Raw genomic sequence first — 20,020 nt, forward strand, 5'->3', positions numbered from 1 at the left:
TTCCCAAAGAGAATGGGGCAGGGACTCTCAAAAGATGCCCAACTCTGAAGACTAGCACTGCATGCCAAAGCCTGATAGATCCTGCTTTTCCTTTGCTTAAAATAAATATAATTTTTAAACCTCAGTGCTGTTGGGCCTGCTTTTCTTAAGCTTTTCTTTTAGTATCTGAAGAAACATGCCGGCTAATTCATGAAAGCCTTGGTGATATTGGTTCTAAATGTTTTGCCACCAATGACTTGAATAACACTCATCAACCTCACACACTTCTTTCATCTGCTGCATACAAGTAATGCAGTAAGCTCGCTGAAATGTATATTGTTAGTATGAACGGTGAAAAGGAGAAACTGTATGTGTAGGGTTTCTTTCCAGAAAGCTGTAGTAAATTCGCTAGGTTTGGCCTTACTTTTTATAACCATTAAGCTATTATACTACTTACTTTCAGTTAAGCTCTGATATCTTTTTGCCTAACATGACTGACTTTGATTCAAATATATGCATATAATCTAAAAAGGTTTTGAGACACTCCTCTGAATAAGATTTGTTATTAGTGTTTTTCAAATGTGTAAAATATTCAGTCAGGGCAAATCAACTAATCTTGCTTTTTCCCTTCCCAGTGCCTAATTCCACTTGTAATTGCTTCGATGGTGCTGTTCCAAGGGCTTATAGAACACCTCTGGGAAAACAACTCTGTTTTGTTGCTACTGTTCGATTGGCAACACCTCAGTTTTTAAAGGTAAGTGCATGTAACGGAGTACATTAGTCTTAGAGGTACCGTATATTCTTTCAATCTCTGTACATGCAAAATTCCAAATTTTACTAACAGAGTTGATCAGCATATCGAGATTTCACATTTACTTCATTGAAATCCAATATGTATCCTGTGATTTGGGTTATTGGTCTGTTGATGGAAATGGTGTTATCTCTGCTTCCTTATACTGGGCAGAGAATGCCACTTGGGTATTAGGATTCCTAGTGTGGCATTCCTTAGCTGTATTTCCTATTCACTGAGATGGAGCAGAATAGAGATGCTGACACCATGTTCTCACTTGGCTAGGTAGGTGCATTTAAATGACCCTTCCAATCCTTCTCTTCTCCAGTCATGACAGTAGGAAATTCACTTTTTGGGAACACGGACAGTGCATTCAGCCCAGCGCCTGCCACTGCCGTTCCTTTGCTGGCAAATGTAAACTGCTGCATTGGCTGTTCTATCCTCTGAGATTAAGAAATATAATGGAGACAAATCCCATTTGACAACCTTGGTCACTCAGCCTCACTCCAATACTGCACAGGGATTTTTAAAGGGATTCTTGACTGATTCACAGCACTACTGGACAGTCTCTTCTGGAAAAGTGAGAATACTTCTTATAAACCCCAACTGTAGTATTCCCACTAACAGGAATAGTGTTAATATTGCTGTGGGAACCTTTACTCTGAATTTCCTGTCCTTTGTGTAGTTAAAATTCGAAACATTAATGTTGCATTAACATAAATTGAATATGACAATAGCCAGTCCATTACTTGGACCTGGACAAGGCTTTGGGAGCCAGGAACTGCTGAATACTAATCTTGGCTCCTCAATTTATTTGCTGTGCCCTGGGACAATTCAAACCTCTGTGTCTCAGTTTCCCACTCTAAAATACTTACTGTTCTGATTATCTGAGCAAAGCGATGTCTAACACTCAGCTCTCTGTCTTGTTGTCTGTAACATGATAATATTTAAATGCCACATCTGATCAATTGGGGGGGGGGGCACAAACGGGAAGAATGAGGGACCCATGGGGGAAGAGAAGAATGGGAGACATGGGAGACATCCCCTTCCTGACATGGGGGTTTGCATTGCAAGGAGCCCCTGAAATAGAGGGAGATTGGAGGGTGGCACACAGGGCGCTTGTGAGGAGGCATGGAGGAATGCAAGGAGCCCCTGGTGTGTGCAATGAGTTCTGCCTAATGATGCAACAAAGTGTGCAACTCTCTAATATTATTATTATTACCATCATCCCTATGGGTCAGAGATTTTCTTTTTCATAAAGAGGCCCTAATCCTATCTACCATAATATGTTTACTAATTATTATTATCACTAAGGGTATTGGGAGGCTGAATGAATTAGGGCCAGATTGTTCCTGGCTCTGGCACGAATGCATGTAGGGGTAGCATGTGAGAAGGAAGGTGAAAGGAACCTACGTCCTTATGCCCCTGTACAAAGACTGGCAGAGTTGCAGTCCTTGCTCTGTGCTCTCAGGAAGCCCAAGTACTGTGCTGCCAGATAGCATGGTCTACTGGTTAGCATGTGAGCCTGGGACTTAGGATACCCAGGTTCAGTTCCCTGTTCCTGTGTGACCTTGCACAAGTCATATACTCCCTCTGTTCCTTAGCTGAAAAATGGGAATAATAGGACTTCCCTATCCCTCACGGATGCTATGAGGATGAATGTATTAAAGGAATGCACAGTGCTCAGATACAGTGGTAACAAGGGGCCATATATGTAGTTTAGATAGATACACAGAGGCGTGTTGCCCCCTCACAGGTGGGGCCATAATCATGTGCCATCACATGGGCCAGTGGTGCTGAATGTCTGCAGGAGGAGAGAGCACACTGCACCATGTCCCAGGGTGTAACAGCAGATAAGGGCTCCTGGAGGCAATGTGCCTGCCAAAAGCACGATATGCCTGCCAAAAGCACAATGCCTCTTAACATGTGTCTACACTGCAGTTAGACACCCGCGGCTGGCCCAAGCTAGCTGACTGGGGCTTAGGCTACGCGGCTGTTTAAATTCAGTATAGATGTTTGGGCTCAGGCTGCAGCCCAAGCTGTGGGGCCCTCCCGTGTTGCAGAGCCCTAGAGTCTTAGAGCTAGGCAGCAGTTCTGCAGAAAAGGACCTGTGGATAAGAAGCTGGATATGAGTCAGCAGTGTGCCCTGGTTGCCAAGAAGACTAATAGCATATTGGGCTGCATTAGTAGGAGCATTGCCAGCAGATCGAGGGAAGTGATTATTCCTCTCTATTCGGCATTGGTGAGGCCACATTTGGAGTAGTGTGTACAGTTTTGGGCCCCCACTACAAAAAGGATGTGGACAAGTTGGAGAGAGTCCAGCGGAGGGCAACAAAAATGATTAGGGGGCTGGAGCACAAGACTTATGGGGAGAGGCTGAGAGAACTAGGCTTGTTTAGTCTGCAGAAGAGAAGAATGAGGGGGATTTGATAGCAGCCTTTAACTACCTGAAAGGGGGTTCCAGGGAGGATGGAGCTAGGCTGTTCTCAATGGTAGTAGATGGCAGAACAAGGAGCAATGGTCTCAAGTTGCATTGGGGGAGGTCTAGGTTGGATATTAGGAAAAAGTTTTTCAGTAGGAGGGTGGTGAAGGACTGGAATGGGTTGTCCTGGGAGGTGGTGGAATCTCCATCTTTAGAGGTTTTGAAGCTGCAGCTTGACAAAACCCTGGCTGGGATTATTTAGCTGAGGTGAGTCCTGCTTTGATCAGGGGGTTGGACTAGATGACCTCCTGAGGTCACTTCCAACTCTAATATTCTATGATTCTATGATCTACACTGCAATTAAACAGCCCCTTAGCCCAAGCTATTTAGCCCGTGTCAGCTGGCAGGGGCCAGCCGTGGGTCTCTAATTGCAGTATAGACATATCTTCTGAGTTCCTGCCTGAGTTGTGCACCTCTGCCCTATGCCCTACTGTGGGCGCTGTTATGATGCAGCAGCTGTGCTCTTGATATCTGTCCAGTGCTTTAAAAACATAACATCCTATATATTGTAAGAAAAAATATGATTATTAACTTGGCATATATTGCAAAGTATTCGTTTCTTACCCCTATGCAATAACATTAGTATCAGTTAGTATAAACATTAGATTCCTATTCAGCATTACTGGTTGACATTTCTATTTTCTATTTGATTATATTCCTCATACCTGCTGTGTATTCCTATTTAACAGGAAGCAGATGAAGCCGAGAGATAAAGTTAACAATCTCAGTAAACAGATCTTCTTCCCAATACAGGAAATGTGCATAGTTGAAGAACCTTTAGAGGAATTCACGTCAAGACATAGTCTGGAATGGAAATTTTTATTTCTGGATCACAGGTTTGTGAGCAGAAAAACATACTTGGTTTTGTTTGTGCCTGTTTATTGCTACTCTATTTTTATTAGCTAGATTTGTCAAATAATACTGTGCTTCACATCTAAATAGTTTGAAGAGCCTGGTTATCAGCACTGTTATGTATAAAATTGTTGGAAAAGCTGATGTTTAATTTCAGCTTGATTTCAACTGATTCTGGTGCTGGCTGGTTTTGGCTGCGGTTATTTTTCATCAATCTTTTTTACATAAATACTGTGTATTAAAAATGGGTTTTTTCCTGAGAGTATTTTTGAATAGTCAGTCATTATCTGTATTAAAATATCAGTAGATTGTGATCTCTAACAACAATAATGATTTCTAACTATTAGACAGCTAATTAGCAAATCTGGAAATCAGAGGTAAAAAATCTAGAAAAGACTGAAGGAGGATAGAGTTTTGTGTGTGACCTGTGTATTTTAGAAAAATATGCCATGAAAATATTACTTTCCAAACTGGTTATGTGTGCAACTCCCACTGGATCCATTGCCAAGGGTCATGGAGGGAAGCTCTGTGCTGGTTTGACCAGTCTTGAGGCAATCAGGCTGGCAAGGTTAAAGGTGCAAAATGACTGCTCAGACATTCCACCGTCAGGCCCTGCGAAGGCCCGCAATGGACAAAAGCTTATGCAAGTTCTCCCTGCCTCTTCCTCCAGTGTCAGTGGGTACTCTTCACCATGCAGGCGCCATACAGGCTGCTGTTGCCTAGAGCAGTTGTGGCTCTAGTGAAGTCACTTGCTCACGGGAGAAACAAGGAAGGCCCTGAGAATGGGGGATGCTCCTCAAAGCAGGTTCTTGAGAGGATATTGGACATTCAGCTGTATTTTCCCAGTTACCCTTTTCCTGCAAGGGAGATCTCTGTCTTTTGGGTCGATGACCTCCCTGGCTGGTGACTTGGTGCAACAGCTGCTAGCTAGCTCTGGCACTAGGTAGGGAGAGATGTTGCTCAGCTCCTTTGCTGTCTCCCCAGGTGTAACTCAGCCAGGGAGATGCTGCATCCCCCCAACAGGAACACTGGAGTGACACCACTTCCCTCCTGTCACCATTCCTTGGTGGCACCACTGCCGTATAAGGCAGCTGGATGGGGACTGAAGTCACAGGCAGTGCCGTGAGGGGGAAGGAATTGCTGTAGAGCAATTCCATGGTTGCTCTCCAACGGGACTTCCCCTTTCAGGATGCCAGTGCCATGCTACAGATGTGGAGTCCAGTTGGGGAGCTGAGCTAGAGCTGGGCTCCATGACCATAGAGCGGGGAAGTCAGGATTTGGCCCATTGATTTCAGTGGGAGTTATGAGAGCAGAATTTGGCCCAGCTGGCATTCTGAATTTCCTGTTTAACATAAACAACGAGAGGCCTGTAGCACCTTAAGACTAACAAATTCCTGCGGGCATAAGCTTTGGTGGGCTGCATCTAATGAAGTGGGTTAGTCTTTAAGGTGCTACAGGACTCTCATTGTTTTTGCTGTATACAGACTAACACGGCTACCCCTCTGGAAGTGTTTAACATAGAAACAGTTGCTGTTTGTTTCATTGTTTTGATGAAATTATTTGTATTGTGCCCATATGCAGAGCGCCGCCGATTATAGGATACTTGCCTTTTGAAGTGCTGGGTACTTCTGGCTATGATTATTACCACATAGATGACCTAGAACTCTTAGCAAGGTGCCATGAACACTGTAAGTACTGCATAGTGTAAGCGCATGTGAATTCATTGGAACGCCTGTTCTCAGTAAAATGCAGCTTCAGTTAAGATAGGTGTAAACTTGGCAAGCCAGGTTCTTACCTCTGTCACATCTTTATAAACCTGTGAACTGACTTTAATGGACTCGTTTCAGATTGAGTGTGGGGTAACTGTTAAGACTTTGGCCCAGAGTTCTTTAGCCCTTAAAAGGCCAAATCCTGCTCTTGTTATTCACACAAGTAGTGCCAATGACAAGTAGTCAGTGGGACTCAGTGGGTGAGTTTGGCAACCAGGATTTGTTCCACATTCTATTATTCCAGTAAATTTTTTACTAACTCACACAGTCTTGGAAAAGGTTCACACTTTGTAATTATTATTACATTACATTATTATTAGATTATTATTCCTGGTGTTGTTCAATGTATATTTAAAATCAGGGATTATTTAAATGTTGTCTATTAGGATTTTTTTAAAACACCATTTGCTAAGTGAAGAAATATAAATCTTATTCAAATATCTGCTTATAGCATTGATGGTAATGTCTCAGTCTTATTACCACTATGGAGTGAACGCCTCCAGTCAAAATTAGTTTTGGGATGTTAACATTAAAATATAATGCTAAATGCATCGAAGTGTGAGACCCTTGATGTTAATGGAGCTAAAGCAGGAGTGAATTTGGCCCATGAGGGTTTAAAACATTCAGGGCAAGTCTAAACCACAAAATTAAGTCAACCTAAGTTACATCAACTTACGACACCATAGTAATTAAATCACTTTTGCATGTCCACACTATTCTCCTTGTGTTGGTGGTGCGCATCCTCACCAGGAGTACTTGCACAGATTTAACTGTGGGGCATTGTGGGATGGCTTCTGAAAGTCAACAACAGTCCAGGTAAGCAACACAGTGTCTACACTGACCCTGCATCACCCTAAATACGTCAACTGAAGCGCTATGCCTCTCGTTGATGTGGAGTTACTAAGCTGGTGTAGTGGGCAAGTTACATCAGTGGGAGCTACATTTTAGTGTAGATGTTGACAGAGTTAGGTCGACACAAGCTGCCTTACGTCGACCTAACTCTGTAGTATAGACCAGGCCTCAGTCATGTCATCTCTGAAGTCTTGATTGGCTGGGGAATTCTGTTCAATTTCAAATGATTTTCATCTTTCCTCATGTTATTTCAGTGGAGAGACTTAAGGCCAAATTCTGCACTGATTTATACGATATCATAGAAGCCAGTGGATTTGCATAGGGTGTAAGTCTGCACAGGATTTGGTCCACCTTTTAAGGCATTCACATGCTGTATTTCTCTGAGATGGAACTCAGACCTTTCACAAACAGTCTTATAGTCTTAGAAATCAATGCCAGGTGCTTAATTAACTAATATGTGACCAGCACTCAGAACATGGAAAGAGTTATAAGTGAGTCGTAGTTGTTATTAATCCATTAATAAATGTCCATTGTTAGCATGCATCATTTTTGTACTGTTTATAAGTATACTGTTGTATATTTAAAATTTCAGAAAGGGATACCTGATGACATACACAATATTTGATTTTACCATAAGTCTCAGAGCAATTTCTTACGATACTTTTAAAAAATTATTTTTCCATTTTAAAATTTGTTATGTGCATTGTCCGTTTTCTACTAACAGTGATGCAGTTTGGCAAGGGAAAGTCATGTTGTTACCGGTTTCTGACCAAAGGGCAGCAGTGGATCTGGCTGCAGACTCATTACTATATCACCTACCATCAATGGAACTCCAAGCCAGAGTTCATTGTTTGCACCCACACCGTAGTGAGGTATGGAAAAGACTCCTTTATGTTTGTCACCACTGTAATCAAGTCAGACTCTAGAGACCTAAAAGTGACAAGAGTATTTGGACCTTTTTATGATTTTATAAAGTCCCCTTAAGAATCTGATCGTGTCTTTCGAAGAGAAAATTCGCTTCATTAAACAAATAAAATCAGATTAAGTCTGTCTTCATGTGCATGTACCAGATGAGAACAAAGTTCATCTGTCGATCATCAGAATCTTAAAGTCAGGTTGCATTTGGGCCCCTTTCTGCCAATCCCATGTTAGAAAGAGGCTGTGAAGTATCACATTACAGCCCCTGGAGAATTCCCCTTTGTAGGGGTCATCCATGCATGGCGTATGGCAACTGTAATGACAGTAGGCCACCTCTCTGACACAAGGGGCAAAGCTGAAGGAAAGAGAATGAGGCCAGAGAATTGATGCATTCCAGCTGCTCTTGGCTGGTGGAGTGGCCCCTTGGGCCATAGGTGCTCAGGAGTAGGTTAAAGCACTTGACCAGCTCACAAATAGGGGAAGTGCAAAGTTGTCTTAAAGCTACCTTTCACCCCATCCCCTTTGCTCAGCTGGACTAGAGAATCAGGACATTAAACTGTATAAAATGGTACAATATAGTTTATGGATGTAAATGCAATGTAGGTGACAGGACATTTGAAGTATTGCTTTTGAAACAGACCCCCATAAAGAGGAGGCGTCACTTCCTACACAGTGTTAACATAAAGAACAAGAAAATAATAAAGCTTCGAACGTGTCTCAGAGCAAGTAAAATTCTGATGTTTTGGGGAATTAGACAAATACAAGCCACTGAGATCCTTATTCTGTCCCCTGTTCCAGCCCTGACACCCCTCAGGGTCACAGGTCACAGTAGGCTAGGCAGAAGAAGCATAGGGCTGCTATAAGTGGACTCAGGCTGCCCAGGCCCTGTAGGATCCAGCATAAGAGGTGTGTTAGGAGTGGTTGTAGCACACAGAGAATGGGGATGTAGCCCATAGGCAACCAGCTTCAGAATGGGGTGGGGTGGAAGTGAGTGATGAAGGATTATATGGCAGTGGGGAAATAGGCTGATCATTTAACATTCATTTCCAGATATTCTAATATTTGGGGGTTTTAAAAGTATGGAACTTTTGTAAAGAAATTGTAACAGTGTTTTGGGGTGGACTCTAACAAAACACACTTTCAGTCTTAATGCTTTAACAATTTTTTTGTTTGTGAATGGATATATAGAAGTTCATCAGAAATTGAAAATAAAAACACAGTCCTTCAAATTATATGCACTAAATGTGACTTGATTTCATTTACTATGTAATGTTGCTCCATTTATTTAAAATGCATTTTATGAAATAAAATAATGAAATGTTACTCATGTGGAAGTACATTTTTCAATTAGTTATGCAGATGTTCGAGTGGAAAGGAAACAAGAACTGGCATTGGAAGATGCACCTGCAGAAGTTGTTTCTTCAGCACTAAAGGTATAACCAGATGTGTTTTTCATAAACATGCAGTAATTGTGACTCGTTCTTGGGTTAATATCTTCAAAGTTCTAATAGCATTACTGATCTAGACATATTCCCTGAATCTTATACTTCAGAATTCAATCAGCTCTTGAACAATTATTTAAGTGAATTGGAGATGCTCATAAAAGGACAAACTTAGAGATCAGAGAGAGCGGTGAAACACATAAAGCATGGGCAGTGGCATTGCAATCTTCACCAGGCTTCCTTGTCAAGTGCTATGATTTAACCTAGAGCAATGGTGCCCAAACTTTTCCTGTCATGCCCCCCTTACCAGTAATGGATTTTGTCTGTGCTCTCTTCCCCTTCCCTCCCCCCACATTACTGCACAGTTGGCTCAGCAGAGGAGTTTGAGCTGAAGGCAGAACTGGGGGCAGAACTGGGGATGGAGGAAGGAGCTGGGGCAAGAGGTGGAGCTGGCCTGAAGGTGGAGAGGAAATCAGGGTAGGGCAGAGCTGCAGCTGGGGGCAGAGAAGAAGGCAGAGCAGAACTGTGGTTGGGGCCGGAGCTGGACGGATCAGGGCAGAGCAGAGATGTGGCTGGGGGGCGGAGCAGAGCTGCGGCTTGGGCTGGAGTGGAGCTGGGTGGAGCTCCCTGCCCGCCTGGGGGGCTGGCCTGGGCCCCACCATGCAATGGTGCCCAAACATTCCTTCTTGCCCCCCAAGGGGGCACACTGCACAGTTTGAGGTCCCCTGACCAAGAGGAACCAGTTCTAAGAATGAAATTCCTTTTGGAACAATCATCTTGGATCATTTTTCATGCACAAGAATACTGCACCCTGCATATTAATGCAGAGCATACAAAAGTTATTTATAAGCAGTACCCTGTCATGATAATACCTGAGTCTTTCATGTCACATATCACAAAAAGCATCTAAAATCTCCCTAGTGCAACACATGGTGATGCCAATATAAGCAAGTTTTAGGAGGAAAAATTCACTCCTGTGTTGACTTGTCTGCCAAATTCCTGCTGAGCGTGGCTCAAAGGGTTATGTTTATTACAACCTAAAAAACAGGGTTTAAATGAAAATGCCAATTCACCCTTAATAACACACTGATATGCATATGTCTGTACCCGTCCAAAATTTACTGCCTGAAGAACAAAGGGTCCAATTTTGTACATTGCTGAGTGGTTCTGAGTGTCGTCACTTACCACTGAAGGAAGAAAGAGATTCTGCAACTCATAAGACCGGACAGAAAATGAACAAGGCAATAGCCTCCAAAGGCTTTCCACAACAGTAAAAGCTATTTTCTATGCAATTGGAAGGGATAGGAAAAGTAAATGTCATAGACATTCTGCCCAAGTCCTCTGCTGCTGTAGATTGGATAGCTCCGTGGAAGTCAATTTATACCAGCTGAAGATCTGGACCTCCACATACTATTAGGTACATGACAAAACACCATACCCTGTCCGATGTAATATGATGTTTTTTTAATTTTAGGACAGGGGCTTAAGCTTGGATCGAGAACAGCACTTTAATGCACTTGAAATAGGTGCCTCGGTTCTCCACACTAGTCGGACACCCTCTGTATCATCTAGAAGCTCACACAAATCTTCCAACACACCCATGTCTGACTCTGCATGTAAGTGTTGTTATTGAACTACTGTATCAATACTTTATTTTAAAATTCGTCAACTTGCCAAAAAAGTGAGTGTATCATTCTTGATGGTATACTAGTTAGTGGTGGGATACTGATGGTAATGAGGACACGTCCATTAATTCCATCGCTCATGGACAGGTAAGTATGTAATTGAAGTGGGTAAAATGGGCTGATGTAATCATCTATATCTTTGGAATAAAGGGGGCTAGTTATGATACCAGCTGCTCTTGAGTTCTATGAAGATTAAGTTTACAGTTGCTAGGCACAGTTCCCAGCTATAATATACTGTGTTGTCCTGGAAGTTAGTAAGATCAACAGCTGGAAAGTTCTGAAACTCAAGACTAAATTCAGAAAGTGACGCATATGGTTTTATTACAGCCAAATGCATGGTGATACATCCAGGAATAAAAAATGTTCACACTGGCCGGGTGGAAGACTGCATTGTGGAAAGCAATGATGCTGAAGGGATTTAGGAGTCATGATGGCTATCCAACTGAATAAAAACTCCCAGTGCAATGCTGTGGCTAAGAGAGTTAATACAATTTTTGGAAGTACAAATGGGGGAATTTTGAGTCAGAGTAGGGAGGTGGTATTACCTCTGTATATGGCATTGGTGAGACCATTACTACATTACTGTGTCCAGTTGTGGTGTCTGCACGTCAGAAAAGAATGTTGAAAAGTTGGAATGGGTTCCGAAAAGAGCTATAAGAACAATTCAAGGTCTGGAAAACATTCCCTATAGTGAGAGACTTTAAAAGCTCAATCTGTTTAGCTTGTCAAAGAGAAATTAAGAAGTGAATTGTTCGTGGTGTGTGAGTACCTATGGGGGAGAAAAATTCTGAGAGAGGGCTCTTTAATCTAGCAGGACAAAGGTATAATGAGTTCTAACGACTGGAAGTTAAAGCTAAATAAATATAGACTAGAAATAAAGTACAGATTTTTATTAGCGTAGTCAACCATTGAAACAATTGACTCAGGGATGTGGTGTATTCACCATCACCTGAAGTCTTTAAATCTGTATTGGCTATCTTTCTAAAAGAGATGTTCTAGCTCAAACAGAAGTTATGGACTTGATGCAGGAATTATTAGATGAAATTCAATCACCTGTATTATGCAGAATGTCAAACTAGAGGATTATAATGTTCCCTCGTGACTTTTAAATCTATCAAGTGGTGTACTTAGACTCCCATACGTTCACTCAGACTCCATAGCTGCACACATGCACACACTTATGTATCCTGTAAACTTCTGAGGGCAGAGCCCAAAACGTGGCACAAAGGTGCCTTTAAATGCTAGGTTTGTGCTCTCCAGTTTTGAGGGCATGAGTTAGAGCAGTGGTTCCCAAACTGTGGACCCATGGCCCAAAGGTGGGCCACAATACAGCCCCAGGTGGTCCGCCATGCGTGGAGTTTGGGGGGTCAAACGGTTTACAGGGGTGGAGTGTTGATGGCCCCCTAGAGCGGGAGGAGCCCAGCGCCCCCAATGGGCAGCAGGGGGCAAAGTGGAGCCACTGGGCAGAGGTGAGGAGAAAGGGCCGACCCTGAGAGGTGGTGGCTCCCAGAGCAGCTGGAGGAGGCTGGATGGTTCACAGCCTTTCCTGCTCTAAGCCACCACATCCCACCATCCGTGGCTGTCAGGCCCCCTGGTGTATCAGCCCTGTGGCCCCCCCTTAGGAACCAGGGCTCAGTTTCTGCCTGGAGAACGCCATGATCGGGACCGTCAGCTAACAGCCAGGCCCAGCCCAAGTACCTGCCTCTGCCCAGCACTTGGTGGCCCCTGAGTCCTTCCCTCGTTCCTGGGCAGGGAGTGCCCGTGAGGCATGCCAGGGTGCTGGGTGAGTGACTGGGCCAGGGTTGCCAGGGGACCAGCTCAAGGCACTCAGCGGAGGACGTTGGCAGGGACTGGCTGTGGCACCTGCCTTGGCCCTTTCCCTCTTGTTGGCCCTGGTCCCTGCTCAGATGAGAGGCCGCACATGCCCCACAGTGTCCTTCTCCCTGACAGATGGGTGTTAATAGTGGGCCACAGTGCCTATTGCAGATGGGCCTCAGGGGAAAAAGTTTAGGAACCCCTGAGTTAGGGCAGCATCAGATCACTCTGACTTAGGTCAGCTGTAACAGCCCACGGGTGACATTCTGCTGGCCCAGGATCACTGGAGCTGAAGTCCCTTTAGTCGCGCCCCTGACACATCTGGTATACCCCTCCTGCCATGTGGGCTGGAACAGGGTGCCAGCTATGCCAATTCTACTCCAGCCAAGGATTTATCTATGAAAGGGGAACTCCCATCTGCCCTTTTAGGACTGCTTTTTGGATCCTTTACTGCACTGGCTGAAGCATAGGCTGAGAGCCTGGCTCAGTATATATGTTTACATTTGCCTAGATCCTCATTATCAACTGTCACATATCACTGGAGTCATTGCTTCCCCTTGACTCCAGTTGAATTTTGATCAGACCCTACATTACTACTAACCGTCATTTCTGATTTTATATGGCGGTGATATTAAATTTGTAAAAACTTAATAATTTTTCTCTTACAGCCACACCAGCAAAGCTGATCACAGATTCTAATGTTCCCTCCTTGCAAAGAACACCCAGCATGCAGCAGGATTCATCCATGCAAAGACTCAGTCAACCTGTCACTATTCAGGTAGGTTTACAAATGAGCATAAAAATAAATAGAATTTACCAGGAGGAGTTAGATAAAAAGTCACATGTAAACTATGCCACAGGTTCAATTCAACAAGTAAAGAAAGAGCTCTACAAAGACCATTGCCTCAGGAGAAGACCTGAGATTTAAAGTAGCCATGCATATGAATAAAGTTTTGTTCTATTTTTTTTAACCTAGGCGTCTTTGCCTTCTCAGCCATCATGTGAGCTTCTCCCACAGCAGCTGCTTCCCCAAGTAGCTTTGCAAAATCAGCCTACATCTATGGCACAGGTTAGTTGGGGGCTTGAACCTGGAATAGGTTACTTAACCATCTCATGATATTTTCCCACTTCACCAGTCAAAGCAAATAATATAGTCCAAGGTTATAGGGACCCTCTCAAGTAGTTTTGACCTAAAACTCTACCGGAAACTGTAACATGTAGTGGGAATGTCCTGTGGATTAAACATACACACACATACACTCACTCACTCACCTACCAATCAGTTGCTGAGAAGTTTTATTAAAAGAGCAACAAAACATTAATCTCTCTTTTACCAAGACCCTTTATATCTGTTTTGGTCTGCTGATGCAGAGAAAAACAGCATAAAAAGAGACACACATTCAATACATTCCATTCCCTGAGTCATGCCAATATCAGATGAAGGACTAACTCTTCCATCGGAATCCACCAGCATGGATCCAAGAAGTGGGTTTGGTTTTTGCTCTGAATACCCAACTGATCTAATAACAATATAGGTTTCCTTGGTCCTTGATTAGAAGGAATAAAGAACTTTAGTTCTGTGTGTTCTCATAACATTGTTTCTGTCCTTTCACAGTTTCCCAGAGATAGAGTCCTATGTCTCTCCTGGCTCTAGTGCACACCTCTACTCCTTGTAAGAAGTATATGTTGTTCCCTTATGGCTTGTGCCCAAGAGGTTCTGGAGGACCACTGATTTAAAATAACAATATCCCATTTCTTCTTTAAGTTTAATTTGCGGCCATGTCTCTGTGACAGTGTATAGTAAATAAGTAAATAACATCCCAATTTATCAGTTCTTAGCATTAATTTCTTTCGCAGATGTTCTTCTCTGCTATTCTCAAATACATTTTGAAACTTGTTAGTTTATTCAGGTTTATTTTTATATAAATTTGAGTGTATTTCCCTCGACTTTCTGTATTCACATTTCTTCTCTGCCTTCAGAAGTGAATCTGGAGAGATGCCTTCATAGTTGTTTCCCACAATCCACAACTGTTCCACCTCTTCCCATTTGAATAATTACTGGGATCCCAATTCCGTTCCCTCCCACTGCAATTCAGAGTATAATCTATTCTGTTCTGTTCTGTTCTGTTCATGCCCATCACGATGTCTGAGCACCATCCAGTTATGCATTAAGCAATTTGACAGTTATCCATCACGTTTGTTCTCTTATCCTCTCCCGACGGGAGAAGCAAGCGCAGTGAAGTGTCTCATTTTGGACTTATTGCTCAAACCCTCCTCTTCTCCCACCTCCACTTTCTCTGCATAGGAGCTCGCCAAGAGAAAACTGACAAAATTCAATGTGACCATCTACCTCCCCTCAACTTGCCTTGCCTTTCCTTCTCCTCCTACAACTCTCACCTCTTTTTCCCCTGCCACAGATTGATAGATCAGTTATTGATTCAGTACCAGCATGCCTTTGGACTGGCTGAATTTTGATTAAATGGAAGCAAACCTGTTCAACACTATTATCTGGAAATCATCCTTTGGAGAGCTACAGCTTTATGTCTGACTTGCTTGTTAACCTATGGTTTTTAAATGAAACCTAAAACACAGTTATGACTAAATGTAGTTTGAATGTTAATGATCATCATAAAAACAAAATCCTATCTATTAAAATATTAGTTGATTTGTCTTTTTCTCAGTAATACACTAAAAAAAAAGCCCATCAAAACACAGTGTATGCTCATGAACGAACAATAGTGATACTAATTGTGTCTGAAAATGCACAGGTGCTACTCAAAAGGCAATAAGAAAGAGTACAAAGTGTTGCTGTCTTTCATGTTAACACAACAAATCCTGAACAAAATTATCCAAATATCTCACAGATTTTGTCATTGACATTTAGCCATATTTGTTATTTAATATTGTCTGGAAAGCTGGAACTTCTATGATTTTTACTTGTCTGAGTACACCACAGAAACTTAGAATTGTTACAGTGAGATGATCAGTAATTTTAAAGGCACTAATGATAGAGTTAGAATAGTATGTGGAATACCTTGAGTTAAGCTCTGTCATTTGTTATAGGCTTGCAGCTTGTTTCCTAATTGGTTGAACAGCTAAGGATCTTGAGGTAAATATTGTAAGGTAGAGCTCCAAGGTTGCTAGCCTATCCTCTTAGGAAAACAATGGAAGCTTTTCCTGGTAGGTGCCATCGCTAGGCTGTAGTGTAACTGTGTTCTCTACACTGAATCACGGGATTGCAGAAAGATCATTTAACCAAAAAAAAAATGTTTCTAAATTTCTTCCTTTAGTGACATATGTTTGACAAACCAGTTAATTGTTTTTGTTTAAAAGTGCTAATAGAAGGGGGGAAAAAACACAAAGAGGAAAATCTACAATGAAATACTAAAAGTGAATCTAGCTAAATATGAGAACATACTGATTAAAAACAATTTTGAATATTTTATTTAAATCAGAACAAATGTCTTTTGGTTTTGATTTGGACAACAATTTTAAAACTAATATCTAGGCATACAAATTATTTCTTCTTAGAAAATTATTTGAGGAAAACCACATTCCTTTCCCAAAGCATTTAAAAAAGAGTCTAAGTGAATTGGAATGAGCATGTTATAGCCCAATGGTTCCCAACCATTTTGGCTTGAGGGCCACAAATATCATTTTTACAACCATGAAGGGCCACCAGTCTCCACCAGCAGGCCCCTCTCTCTTCAGCCAGATGGAAGGAGTTCAGATCTCCCATCTCCCTGGCTGCAGCAGGGAAACCCACATGCATCCTGTAGCCCTGTGCGCTCCACCTGGATCCCTAGGCAGTGGCTCCCTTCTGCAGCTAGGGGGACGGAAGATCAGTGCTCCCCTTCCTCTGGCTCCATCAGGGACCCCAGCATCGAAGGACCCAGGCAGAGCGCTTTGCTCTCTGCTGGAGCCAGGGAAGGGGAGCGCTGATCTTCCATCCCTCTGGCTCCAGAAGGGACCTCAGTGCCTATGACCTAGGTGGAGCACTTTGTGTGCTGATCACCCATCCCTTTGGCTGCAGCAAGAAGCCTGCATCGGTCTTTTAGCCCTACAGAAATGCGCTCCGCCTGGGTCCTTAGGCAGTGGCTCCCTTCTGCAGCCAGCAGGAGGGGAGCTGCGAGCCACTTTGAAAGTCCTCGCGGGCCACTTTTGGCCCCCAGGCCACAAGTTGGGAACCACTGTTACAGCCGGATTAGGCAGCCAGAATGAACTATTTGCCTAAAATTGTTTTTTCTTTCAAAACTTTCTGATAGGATTGAGAGATATTTCAAGCCTCAGTAATAGAATTCATATGGAGGGGGGACTAGTTTCCATGAGGTAGTTTTAAAAAAAAATCCCATCTCTATAGTCCCACAGTAGAGCAGGGATTAGTTTTGCCTAATCCAATCTTGTACTGCTGGATAGCACAGTTCCACTTCCTAATGGCCTCCTACCAAGGGGATCCAGAGAAGCATTGGGTCACCGTTGAGCAAATGGAGTTTGATGCTCTTTTAGAGTCACTTATCTTGTTCCCCAAATATCAGAGGTTTGCACTCACCCATGACCCAGGTTAATATTTTATATGTGGGATAGAATAAGTGTTAGAGCTAGCCCTGCCCTCCAAGGAATTTTGAGAGTGTTTTCGAGCTGAGAAGATTCCCCCAAGTAGTTCTGCATGTTTCAGAAAGGTGTGAGATATACTAATTATGGAAAAGTTTACTGATTTTAAAGAATTACCCAGTAGCTTTTTCCAAAATGGAGCTCCTATTTTTAGAATATGAATGAATTTATCACATAAAGGTCACTCAGGGACTGAGCCAGTGCCCACAGAAGTCAATGGTAATCTTTCAGTTGACTTCAATGTGCTTTGGATCAGACCCTAAACACCAGCTAAATATAAGTATTTTTATGTTATCATGTGATACAATCTTCCACAATTATTGAATGAGTTCATTTTGTGCTATGTAACTAATATTTGATGATATACTCTTTTGTTGAATCCCTCTGTTTTATATAATATTTAGAACTGCTGTCCTGCTAATGAGTTGATGGTAGCTAGTAAAGTTATTTCACGTGTGGAAGGAATATAATAAAAAAATTAAAATAACTCAGAATACCACTCTGATGTATAAATACAGAAGGTATTCCCAACTAATATAATTGGAAATTGCATTATGGTACAAAGCAATCAATAGAAAAACCTGGTATGACACCATTATTTCTACTGGGGGGAAAAAAGGGCAATGTTTCTATTAGTGTAGCTCCTTTGGGATAAATAACTCTCCATGCTAAGACCTGGTCTACACCTAAGCTTCGATCAACCTAGCTACATTGCTCATGGGTGTGAAGAATTTACCCCTCCCCCCATCCCCTCCCCGAGAGACATTGTTAAACCAACCTCAGCCCCAGTGTAGAGACCGCTAGGGTTGACAAAAGAATTCTTCCATCAACCTAGTTACCACTCCTCGGTGGGGGAGGGAGCAGGGGATGGATTTACTATAGCGATAGAAAACCCCCTTCTGTTGCTGTAGCAAGTTTCTAAACTCCAAATGCTACAGCAGTGTAGCTGTCACGCCACAGCTGTGCCGCTGTAGTGTTTGTAGTGTAAACATGCCCAAAGTGCTCTTAAACTTACCTTTGTGGGATGATACTATCTTTTAGGGACTGCTCATCAGTGTTATAAGCTGGTATACAGCATTGCACTAATTCCTCATCCGATTAAGGTGACACTTAAGTACCATCTGATGATTAATTATATAACAAAGAACCCCCTCCAGGAGGAGATCAATGTAATTTGGGGTAATGTCGGTGAAGCTCTATCATTTGAACAGATATGCCTAAAATGGAAAATAGAGAAGACGATTCCATGGTGCCCAGATGTTAGCATATATCAAAAATATATTTTGCAAACCGGAAACCAAGCACTGCTTACAGTGTACAGTAGCACAGAGCACAGTTCTTACCATAATGACAGGAAAGATAACATGTTTGTTTGTTTTCTCTTTTTAAGTTCTCGGCACAATTTAACATGTTCCAGACCATCAAGGAACAGCTGGAGCAGCGAACTCGGATCCTGCAGGCCAACATTCGGTGGCAGCAGGAAGAGCTCCATAAAATACAGGAACAGCTCTGCTTGGTCCAGGATTCCAGTATACAGGTGGGTAATGTCAGTGTCATCACAACAGACCAAACAGAACCTTTCTAATGGTACCTGACATGGCATATCACCCATGAATTATTGTGATCTTGCAATATTGATATTAAATAATATTCTAAAGGGTTCCCCTAATCTAGACAGCATCATAACTCCATATTGGAGTATTTTATCTACTGAGACTTCAGAAGGAACAGCTCTAATCGAAGGATGTTCAGGCTGTGACAACGAAATCACCACTGCTTTGGTGAGGATTTCATTTCACTCGCTTCCACCCACTTTTTGCTTCAAGCTAAAGCTACTAACTCAGTATCAAGTCTCTGAAGCTCTGCCTCTACCTCTACCTACATTCCTTCCCTACTCTTCTGCACCCCACACAACTCCATATGTTCCACCCAGTTTGTCTCTTTCACTTACTCCCAAATTTGTGACTACTTGCATGCCACTGTGACGGGGTCCCCAGGGTGCAACCTGCACTGTGGGACCGCTGAGCCCCCCCCAAACCCACTAACCTGGGTTGCCTCTCACACTGTGATGCTGATGTCAAGCTACAAACCTCTGATAGGCACTGCACTTACACAGACATCCAGAGGCAGGGACACACCCAACTGAGTTACATGAATGATCTCCCAGCCACTCCTAAACCATCAATAGGGAGGCTCCAGCCAACTCCCCCCCCAGTTCCCCGGTCTTGTGCCCCAGAACTGTATAGTCTTGCAGGGTTTGAATCAAGCAGTGTCTCACCCTGACGGATGGTACAAGCAGGTTTCTGTTCCTTAATGCACAGGCTAGGATTACCTTCTATGCTGGGACTATCCTCCCCCAATTCAAAGTCTTTATCTTCCAGATGTTATTCCAGGTGTTGAGAGATGGGGGGAGAGGCCAAGTAATGATGTCACTGTCTCTCTTTTTATACTTTCTTCCCAATTGCTGGAAAGATCCTGGCTGTTACATGGAGGTCAGGCAGCCCCCATTGGTCAGGCAGTCTGAAATGTCTACATGCTCCATCTGAGAAGTCTCTGGGGTGGCCCTCAGGAGAGTGGATTCCTTTTAATGGCCCATCAGCACTGTCTGGTTACTCCATTGTTGTACCAGAAAGGCTAGTTGTGGGTGTTCCAAGCCTCACAACATAGTTCAGTAACACATATGGCAATACTTCATAACTCCACATACAGTGGTAGCACATACAGTCCAACAGGATATTAATGTTCAACAGATCAAGACTTTTAAAATGCTTTGTACAAAACATATCATAGTGGTGAATATGGGGATTCCAGTGTGTAGAGCCCTG

At 42.9% G+C, this 20,020-nt stretch overlaps 1 protein-coding gene across 1 annotated transcript in view; it reads left to right on the top strand.

The window, feature by feature from the left end:
* NPAS2 (neuronal PAS domain protein 2) overlaps positions 1–20,020 on the top strand; it is a 150,912-nt gene that overhangs the window by 114,166 nt on the left and 16,726 nt on the right. The window contains exons 8-16 of the mRNA XM_067563513.1: positions 615–733; positions 4,005–4,087; positions 5,685–5,791; positions 7,449–7,596; positions 8,994–9,075; positions 10,559–10,700; positions 13,253–13,362; positions 13,561–13,653; positions 18,586–18,732. Coding sequence (XP_067419614.1) covers positions 615–733; positions 4,005–4,087; positions 5,685–5,791; positions 7,449–7,596; positions 8,994–9,075; positions 10,559–10,700; positions 13,253–13,362; positions 13,561–13,653; positions 18,586–18,732 — 1,031 coding nt within the window. The remainder of the gene's footprint in view (positions 1–614; positions 734–4,004; positions 4,088–5,684; positions 5,792–7,448; positions 7,597–8,993; positions 9,076–10,558; positions 10,701–13,252; positions 13,363–13,560; positions 13,654–18,585; positions 18,733–20,020) is intronic.

The sequence above is a fragment of the Emydura macquarii genome, unplaced genomic scaffold (assembly GCF_026122565.2).
Source record: "Emydura macquarii macquarii isolate MOO-44397 ecotype Brisbane River unplaced genomic scaffold, CSIRO-AGI_Emac_v2 contig_2531, whole genome shotgun sequence".
Lineage (NCBI taxonomy): Eukaryota > Metazoa > Chordata > Testudines > Chelidae > Emydura > Emydura macquarii.